Source organism: Lichenostomus cassidix, unplaced genomic scaffold (genome assembly GCF_008360975.1).
Source record: "Lichenostomus cassidix isolate B80296 unplaced genomic scaffold, HeHo_3.0 HiC_scaffold_788, whole genome shotgun sequence".
Classification (NCBI taxonomy): Eukaryota; Metazoa; Chordata; class Aves; order Passeriformes; family Meliphagidae; genus Lichenostomus; species Lichenostomus cassidix.
The window spans coordinates 40,026-49,368 of record NW_028147677.1 but is presented as its reverse complement, the minus strand read 5'-3'; the positions used below and the strand labels follow the sequence as shown (position 1 = coordinate 49,368).

The 9,343-nt window shown below is 54.3% G+C and overlaps 1 protein-coding gene and 3 pseudogenes across 4 annotated transcripts; 3 read left to right on the top strand and 1 right to left on the bottom strand.

Moving 5' to 3' along the window:
- Positions 1-666: 666 nt before the first annotated feature.
- Positions 667-4,566, top strand: LOC146420949 (T cell receptor alpha variable 4-like; annotated as a pseudogene). The gene is made up of 4 exons (XR_014848874.1): positions 667-813; positions 1,331-1,678; positions 2,681-2,693; positions 4,478-4,566. The product of XR_014848874.1 is annotated as a T cell receptor alpha variable 4-like (transcript).
- Positions 4,567-4,848: 282 nt separating this feature from the next.
- Positions 4,849-5,977, top strand: LOC146420948 (uncharacterized; annotated as a pseudogene). Its single transcript, XR_014848873.1, has 2 exons — positions 4,849-4,986; positions 5,474-5,977. The product of XR_014848873.1 is annotated as an uncharacterized LOC146420948 (transcript).
- A 325-nt stretch (positions 5,978-6,302) lies between these two features.
- LOC146420947 (feather keratin 3-like) lies at positions 6,303-7,584 on the bottom strand. The gene is made up of 2 exons (XM_085047868.1): positions 7,581-7,584; positions 6,303-6,842 (listed from the first exon to the last, which is right to left on the bottom strand). The coding sequence occupies exons 1-2, from the start codon at positions 7,582-7,584 to the stop codon at positions 6,451-6,453; spliced, it is 396 nt and encodes a 131-aa protein (XP_084903994.1). The 3' UTR covers positions 6,303-6,450.
- A 218-nt stretch (positions 7,585-7,802) lies between these two features.
- Positions 7,803-9,098, top strand: LOC146420946 (T cell receptor alpha variable 17-like; annotated as a pseudogene). The gene is made up of 3 exons (XR_014848872.1): positions 7,803-7,864; positions 8,356-8,805; positions 9,045-9,098. The product of XR_014848872.1 is annotated as a T cell receptor alpha variable 17-like (transcript).
- The last annotated feature ends 245 nt before the right edge of the window (positions 9,099-9,343 follow it).

The following is a 9,343-nucleotide window of genomic DNA, read 5'->3' as shown; positions in this document are numbered from 1 at the left end:
CAGAGATGATGTGTTCCTGCCTCTTGTGCTCTTGGAGCAGCCCAGTTTCCACAGACGCGTGTAAAGCACAAAGCTGTGTGTGGCTCCACACTGAAATGCAGCCCCCTTGTCTCCTGAGCACTCCTTTCCCTGCCCCGCCAAAGTTCACGTTCCCTGATGCTGATTTCAGGTCCAACAAGAATAGTTTCAGTGCACCTTGGATGCTTACCTTACCTCAGGACAAACACCACGGTCGGGGCCTCAGCACGTCTCGCAGCCCCCGTGCCCTGCGCCCCAGCCGTGACACAGCCGCTCTCAGCAGGGCTGCAGAGAGCCAAAGGAGGAGCTTTGCCTCGTGGGCATGGCGAGAGGCTCGTCAGTCGTGCCGCCCGTGTGCTGCCAACGGCGGAGTGGATGTGCTTCCCGTGCAGTGTCGGTGGTGTGCGGGATGGGACAGTTCTGTGTCTTGTCCCTGGCGATGCCAAACGTCCTTGTGTCGCTCACTGTGCTGGTGCAGTGAGAGGCGGGGGCTGAGCCCGGCCGGGGCGGAGCTGTCAGTGAGGAGAGGAGAGGAGAGGAGAGGAGAGGAGAGGAGAGGAGAGGAGAGGAGAGGAGAGGAGAGGAGAGGAGAGGAGAGGAGAGGGAGAGGAGAGGAGAGGAGAGGAGAGGAGAGGAGAGGAGAGGAGAGGAGAGGAGAGGAGAGGAGAGGAGAGGAGAGGAGAGGAGAGGAGAGCCAGCCGGGGCTGAGGAGGCCAGCGATGCTCGGGCGGCAGAGCGGCGGGATTCGGCCGTGTCGAGATATGGGGCTGGCGGTGCTGGCTGCGGTGCTGCTCGGTGAGCAGGGGTGGTGGCACAGGGACCGCAGCTGGGGCTGGGTGACCCCGCGGCTCCCTGGAGGCTGCCGTGCTGCCTGGCTTCTTCACACACCTCTTCCCGCGAACTATTCTCCGGTTCATTCCTCCCTTTTTCATTCCATACTCCTTCAGAAATCTCTTGGTTCTGTTCTTTTCACTGCCCTACTCAAACATTCCTTTCCACTCTATCGGTCTTTATAACTCACGCAGTCAGTCCTGCTCCCTTGTTACTTTTCTTTCTGTCTTTTTATGCTTTCTGTCACAACCTCTCATTCTCTAGTGACTGCCCCTATCCTCCTGTGATTCACGCATTCATTCTCTTCACAAATGATGAATGGATGCTTACATTCCTTCATGTATTGACATCCTTTGGGGACTGTTTTCTTCATCATCTCTGTATATTTCTGACTGCTTCGGTGGGATTTGTCCTGGGGATTGGCAGGCAGGACTGCATCAAAAGTAGAAGCTGAGGTGTGTTCTTCTTTGTCTCCTGGCAGTGGCTGTGGCCAGAGCCCAGATACAGCAGGATCCATGGCTGCAGACCACCGAGGGCACCAGCATCACCATCAAATGCTCACACCCCAACATCCGGACCGGTGATTTCATTCATTTCTATCGTCAGCTCCCGGGCCGAAGCCCCCAGCTCCTGGTGGTCACTGCTAAAGGGTCCAAGGATATGCGCGTGCCTAAAGGGCGTCTGTCGGTGTCGGCAGATCGCAAGTCCAGCGCTCTATACCTGTCCCGGCCTCGGCGCGGGGACTCGGCCGTGTATTACTGCGCGCTGGGGGACACGGGCAGAGGAGCCGCGGCTGCGGCCGGGCAAGAACCGCCGCGGGCAGGGCCGGGTGGGGCCAGCAGGGGGCGCTGCCGCTCCGCCCGCTGGGGCCTCTTTGCCCTGCTCGTCCCGAGCGCCCGAGGAGCTTCTGACAGCGACAGTGACAGTGACAGTGACAGTGACAGTGACAGTGACAGTGACAGTGACACTGACATTGACAGTAACAGTGACACCGACACCGACACTGGCAGCTCCTGCTTGGAGTCACTAAGAGCGCTCAGCCTCTCTTCTCAGCTGAGCTCCTGAGGGCAGCAAACTGCCTCCCGTGGCCACAGCTCCATTTCCACACTCAGATGAGCTGTGCGAGGCTGGGAGGGCAGCAGGGTGATTCCCACGGTATCTCTTTCTCCTTCAGAAAGGGCTCTGTGTGCTCCAGGGAATGTGGCATCCTCTGGCCTGTCCACAAATCTGTGCCAGCATTGTCTCACAAATGCATCTGGGAGGGCACATATTCTCACCCAGCCCATATCAGGCTCGTTCTCCTCTTGCCTCTTTACTTCCCTTCCCAAGACTGCTGAACTCTTTTGGCCATTTGTGAAGGCCAAGTGACAGCTGAAGTTCGTTCATATGAGGTGACAGCACTGGGAGTTCAGGGGAAAACAAATTACCTCATCCTGCCATATTCAATGTTGGTATGGCCTGTTCTCGAGTACTGTGTGTAGATCTGGTCCCCTGTATTTCGGAAAGATGTAAAGGTACTGAATTATGTCCAGAGGAGGGGAACTGAAATGGTGAAAGAGCTTTAAGGAAAGCCCTGTGAGGAGTAAGTGAGGACTTTGCACTAATCCAGTTTGGAGAAAAGTATTCTTCAAGATGACTCTAATAAAAGTTAATGTTAGAAAATGCTCTTTCCTTCCCCTTCCCCTTCCCTCCTAAGCAATAGCCACCAGTAATATGGCCACATCTGCCTTAAGCTGCACTCTGGGCAGACACATAACAACATCACAGCTGAGAGCCACAAATCTTGCTGAACAGCCCAGGGCTTTTTGATCTTGTGCCAATTGAAATACAGGTGGGCTGCAACGGTGAGTCAACCATCTTATTCCGGAAAATATGGGCACAGACCAGGTCTCATTCAGCTCTCCTGCATGCTACTGGGTTGCACACCAGGATCTTCCCTTTAGCAGGGACATTTCTCAAGGTCTCTCCTTAAGGCTGAGTGAATCCTTATGGCATCTGATATTTGGTGTGTTAATTGAGAAGAAGAGCACTGAACCTTTGAAAGCTTCCTAAGTGATAGAAAGGATGGATGGTGCATAGAGAATTGTTTAGACATAAAGAATTGTACAAGTCTGGGTCAAATCAGGATCCAGCTGCACATAAACTCCCCATATGAGAAGGGGTTTGGAATGGAAGGGAGTCCTTTCTGAACCTGGTGATTCAGTAGCAGAATCTCCCTGACAGCTTTAGCTGACCCTGCAAATAATCAAGTAGCCTTTGCCATCAAATTTAGGTAAACCACTGTCTTATTAACTTTGTTCACTCACTATTTACTTCAGTCAAATTTGTTGTTGCATTTCTCCTCCAAGTGTGTGATTTCACGCTCAACAACACTCGGGACAAACAGCTTGCTTAGGTGGGCACACATACCCAGACATACACAAATCTACATCTCTAGTCCTCTCGAGTTCATTGAGAAGACTCAAGAGAGCTAAAGAGAGGCTGTTTGCACTGTCCAGGGCCACTTGCACTGCCCAGGTGTTGCACTTGGAAGAGTCAGCTTCTGCAACTCGTATTTCCAAGGCTTCAGGGTGGCTGGGAAAAGACTGATCTGAATTTGCTGAGAGCAGGAGATCTGCCACTTGAGCACACTCACCCACACAAAAGCCCCTCCCTGCTATGTGTCTGTCCCTGAGTATTGTGGTCATGGTGTTGGGAAGAATGGGTTAAATTGGGGCACTGCTGAGGAGAGTTGTAATTCATCAAGTGACCTTGCAGCTGGAAAGAGCCCTTGATAACGAGGTGTGACAAGCAACTGGTGTTCCTTTAGCATGCACTGAGTTTCACTGTGTATGCATCTCTGCTTGTGCAGTTCTGCCCTGAGGTGTTTTCAGGGATCCTGCGGTTAGTGAGGGAAGGAAAACACATATTTCATTTTAACTGTGTGTTGGTGGCTGTTCTGGCTGTTTGCCTGTGCTGACTCACATACACCTCTTGGGGTTTGAAATTTTTAACCTGAGGCTGAGAGACCCTTTTCTTTCCCAGTGTGGAGAGACTCCTTATTTGCAACAGATCATCACAGAATTTCATGATGGATCGATACTAATGAAATGCCTTCAGTTAATTCGTTCAGAAATAAACTATTGTCTCGGTCTGAGACTAAGTTTGGACCAAGCCCCATCCAAGCTTCATCAGGTGTCTGGAATGCAAGGAGTTCCAGTCTCAACGTTTGGTGTCAACGGAAGGTCTCCCTGAGCCTGTGGCATGTTTCATCTCTCTATAATCATTCTATCAAGAATAATTCTATTTTGATTTTTCTAAATATTTTCATCCATGTAGTAGCCTATAGAAATAGGCAAGAAAAATTAAAAAGACGCCAGGGATTTTGGCTACCTCTTACACCTGCCCTTTGTATTGCACAGGACTAGAGGACGCCTTTGTGGAATCATTTCCCCACAAGCTCATCTGAACATACTGAAATGCAGCCCCTGTCACCTGAGCACTCCCTTTCCTGCCCCTCCAAAGCTCACGCACCACTGATGCTGCAGAGAGTCAAAGGAGGAGATTTGCCTCGTGGGCATGGCAAGAGGCTCGGCAATCGTGCCGCCCGTATGCTGCCAACGGCGGAGTGGATGTGCTTCCCGTGCAGTGTCGGTGGTGTGCGGGATGGGACAGTTCTGTGTCTTGTCCCTGGCGATGCCAAACGTCCTTGTGTCGCTGATTGTGCTGGTGCTGTGAGAGGCGGGGGCTGAGCCCGGCGGGGGCGGAGCTGTTAGTGTTGAGGAGGAGAGGAGAGGAGAGGAGAGGAGAGGAGAGGAGAGGAGAGGAGAGGAGAGGAGAGGAGAGGAGAGGAGAGGAGAGGAGAAGAGAGGAGAGGAGAGGAGAGGAGAGGAGAGGAGAGGAGAGGAGGAGAGAGGAGAGGAGAGGAGAGGAGAGGAGAGGAGAGGAGAGGAGAGGGAGAGGAGAGGAGAGGAGAGGAGAGGAGAGGAGAGGAGAGGAGAGGAGAGGAGAGGAGAGGAGAGGAGAGGAGAGGAGAGGAGAGGAGGAGAGGAGAGGGCCAGCCGGGGCTGAGGGGACAAGCGATGCTCAGGCGGCAGAGCGGCGGGATGCGGCCGTGTCGGGGCATGGGACTGGCGGCGCTGGCCGCGGCGTTGCTCGGTGCGCAGGGGTGATGGAGAAGGGGCCGCGGCTGGGGCTGGTTTGTCCCGATAGGTCCCTGTCGTCCTGCCTGGCTTCTTCCCAGAGCTCTTCCCTCGAACTGTGATGCGTTCATCTCTCCCTCTACTCCATCCCAGACTCCCTTAGATTTCTTCAGGTCTCTTCTTTGCCCAACCCCGCACAAACATTCCTTTCCTATCTTTACAGCTCCCGAGGTCAGTCCTTACCCCTTGCTACTTTTCTTTCTGTCTTTTTGTTCATTCTCCCCCATAATCCTATTCTCCAGTAACTGCAGCAATTCTGCTATCATTCACTCATTCATGTCTCCACAAACGATTAATGGACACTTTCTTTCCTGCATATCATGAAATTCTCTGGGAACTGTTTTTCTCATTACTTCTTTACGATCCTGCCTGTTTCTGTGGCATTTTTTCTGTAGGCAAGGGCAATGTAGGATTTGAGATTTGTCCTTTTTTTTCCCCGGCAGTGGCATCAGGCAGAGCCCAAGTGCAGCAGGACCCGTGGCTGGAGACCACAGAGGGCACCGGCATCAACATCAACTGCTCACACCACACCAAACGGCTCGGCGATTACATCCATTTCTATCGTCAGCTCCCGGGCCAAAGCCCCGAATTCCTGGCACTCACTGCTAAAGCGTCCAAGGATCTGCCGGGAATTGCAGGAAAGCTGTCGGTGTCAGAGGACGGCCGGAGCAGCGCTCTGTACCTGTCCCAGCCCCGGCGCGGGGACTCGGCCGTGTATTACTGCGCGTTGGGGGACACGGGCAGAGGAGCCGCGGCTGCGGCCGGGCAAGAACCGCCGCGGGCAGGGCCGGGCGGGGCCAGCAGGGGGCGCTGCCGCTCCGCCCGCCGGGGCCTCTTTGCCCTGCTCGTCCCGAGCGCCCGGGGAGGTTCTGACAGGGACAGGGACAGTGACAGCGACAGCCACAGCGACAGCCACAGCAATAGCCACAGCGACAGTGACACAGTGACACTGGTGCTGACACTGATATTAACACTCACACTGGCACCGACGCTGAGAGTTCCTACTGGGAGTCAAAGACCATGCTCAGCATCGCCTCTCCCAGCTGGCTTAACCAGGTCTTTCCCCAGCTCTATAATCTCCCAAGCATGAATCCCATACAATACCAAATATTTGTGAGCATCTTAGTAGCTCAGCAGACCACTACCTCCTCCTTCTGGGTTACATGTGTTTCATTCTGCTCACTTTCCCTATCTCCCAGCTCCGAAGGCCTGTTAGAGAACAGCAGTGCTGCCTCTCAGATGTGAGAGCCTGTCCTCGTTGGTAATGGAGAAGTTCCTGCACAATGCCTGTCTACCAGCCCCAGAGAGGAAGACAAGACAGAATGTCTCCACCAGGATGCCCTTGGTGGTCCCTTGCTGCCAAGGGGAGCCAAAGCAAACAAAGAAAAGGGAAAGGCAAAACCTGGCAGCTGTCCTGGTACTAACATTGGAAAATGCCCATCCTTTGCCCAGGACCATGTTCTGATTTTCCTGAAGTGTCTTCATGGGGGTTTTCCCAGCATCTTCTCCAGGGGAGGGATCTTCTGCCATAGTAGTGCCTGGAGATGCCAGACAGGCCACAGCCGCAGGAGCTGATGGGCACTCCATCAGAGCTGAGGATGCTGCCAATGGCAGCCGAAGTGGAGGATCCCAACACGGTGTTCTGTGGGAAGGAGCTGAGGATGGGGCCGGGCAGGGTCACCAGCACAGCAGGAGGCTCAATGACAACGGTGGAGCTCTGGCACTGCCTGACACAGCACTCATTGCAGCTGTTGGCCAGCGGGCAGGGGCCGCAGGGCTGGCAGGGCAGGCACAGGGTGTAGCAGGACACACCTCAAAGTGAGAGGTGCACCTGGGAGAAGGAGCAGACAGGAAACAGAGCACAAGGCTGAAAGAGAAATCAAGGCTTTGACTGAGTTTGGAGCTGAAGCCTTGGCAAGGAGCCACACATTCTAACTTGCCCTGCAAGGAGCAGCCTGGCCCAGGGAATCTTGCTTGTAATTTCTTAAGCAAGATCCTCTGCAGCCACATTTCACCCTCTCTCTAGTCCTCCCATATTTTTACCATGACAGCAGGCTCAACAGAGAAGAAAAAAACATCAGCTGGGATGTTTAACAAATGGATCATTTTCGAAGTGAAAGAGAAAGGGAAGTGGCTTCAGACTCACCTGGTTGCCAGATTCAGAAGGAGCCTGGGTGCAGTTGAAAAATGATGTAGGAGCTTGTACGAGATGCGTTCAGGGAAGAGGCGATGAAATGCAGTCCCTGCTTCCTGAGCCCTCCTTCTCCAGCTGCTCTAAAAATCATGCTCTGCACCTGTCAATTGCAGGCCATAAAAAGCATGGTTTCACACAAGTGTGGTTTCCTAGTTTAATTCCATTTGAAACATTGGGAGTGTCTCCAGGGGAATTGCAGAGCCCAATGGTGTTCTCTGCCTCTCGTGCCCATTGTCCGTTCATATCAACACATGCCCTGAGGGACAATTCAGGAGTTCCCAGGAGACAGCAAATGGGGGATGTGAGGGAACAGATAATGGGAGCACAGGGAGAAACAATCTTGAGTTCCCCGTCACGCATCCCGTTACTGCAGCCTCCTCCGTGCAGAGACACGACCGCCGCCCCACTTGCACCGCGCTCGCCTCCACTCCGTTCCCTGGCAGGACTCGGCGAGAGCCCGAGCGGCGCAGGGGCAAGGCTTAGACCCGGGGCGGAGCTGGAGGCGGTGAAAAGGGGAGGGGGCAGCACGGGCGGAGGAGAGAATCGGGGCTGAGTTGGGTATCGTTGCTCGGGCGGCGGAGCGGCGGGATGCGGCGGCGTCAGGGAGCGCAGCTGGCGGCGCTGCTCGCGGTGCTGCTCGGTGCGTGGGGGTGGAGGAGCTGGGGCTGGGGCTCGGGCTAGTTCTTCCTCGGTTAAGCACTGAGGTCGGGATTTGTCTCCGGCAATTCTGTCCTCCTGCTCTCTTCTTTTTTGCTCTCTGTCGATGTCCCTTCTGTCCTTAAAGAATCCATTCCCGCCGAGCTTTCCTGTTTGACTACTCCATTTCTTTAGCCACTCATTGATTGATTCATTCGCTCGTCCGTCCTTCCATCCATCCATCCATCCACGCATCCATTCATTCCAGCCAATCTCTTTTCGTCATCCCAATTTCATCATCTGCACTCTGAGTAATTTCCAAAATATCCCACATACATTCTTATTTCCAAGCAGCTGCCCTTGAAGAAATAGTCTCGATATGCTCAGTTCTCAGAATACATCTCAGTTCTGATCTGTCCTCCTCTGCCTTCTCCTCTCTCCCCGTGCACACCATTTACTCGTGATGGAAAGTGATCCTTCTTTTCTTTGTGGCAGTGGCTGTGGCCAGAGCCCAAGTACAGCAGGAGCAGTCAATGGAGACCACCGAGGGCACCAGCATTAACATCAGCTGCTCACATCCCAAAATCCAGGCCAGCGATTTCATCCACTGGTACCGACAGCTCCCAAGCCGAGGTCCCGAACTCTTCGTACTCACTCCTGGAACGTCCAAAGAGCTGCCGGACAGTGCGGGTCATCTGTGGGTTTCGTCAGATCGCAAGTCCAGCGCTCTGTACCTGTCCCAGCCCCGGCGCGGGGACTCGGCCGTGTATTACTGCGCGCTGAGGGACACGGGCAGAGGAGCCGCGGCTGCGGCCGGGCAAGAACCGCTGCGGGCAGGGCCGGGCGGGGCCAGCAGGGGGCGCTGCCTCTCCGCCCGCTGGGGCCTCTTTGCCCTGCTCGTCCCGAGCGCCCGGGGAGCTTCTGACAGGGACAGGGACAGGGACAGTGACAGGGACAGGGACACCGACACCAACACCAGCAGCTCCCACAGGGAGTGACGGACCATGCTCAGCCCCTCCTCTTAGCCCAGGCTTAATGAGATCTTTCCCCAGCTCTATAATCTCCCAAGCATGAATCCCATCCAATACCAAGTATTTGTGAACAGCTTTGTGGCTCAGCAGATCTTTAACCTCCTCCTTCTGGGTTACAAAGGCTCCATTCTGCTCACTTTCCCAATCTCCCAGCTCCGAAGGCCTGTTAGAGAACAGCAGTGCTGCCGGCCCGGAGAGTCAGTCTGAGAGTCTGTCCTCGTTGGTAATGGAGAAGTTCCTGCACAGTGCCTGTCTACCCCCTCCAGAGAGGGAGAGGAGACATAAGGTCCCCACCAGGATGCCCTTGGTGGTCCCTTTCTGCCAAGGGGAGCCAAAGCAAACAAAGAAAAGGGAAAAGCAAAGCCTTGCAGCTGTCCTGGTACCAACATTGGAAAATGCCCATCCTTTGCCCAGAAACATGTTCTGATTTCCCTGAAGTGTCTCCATGGAGG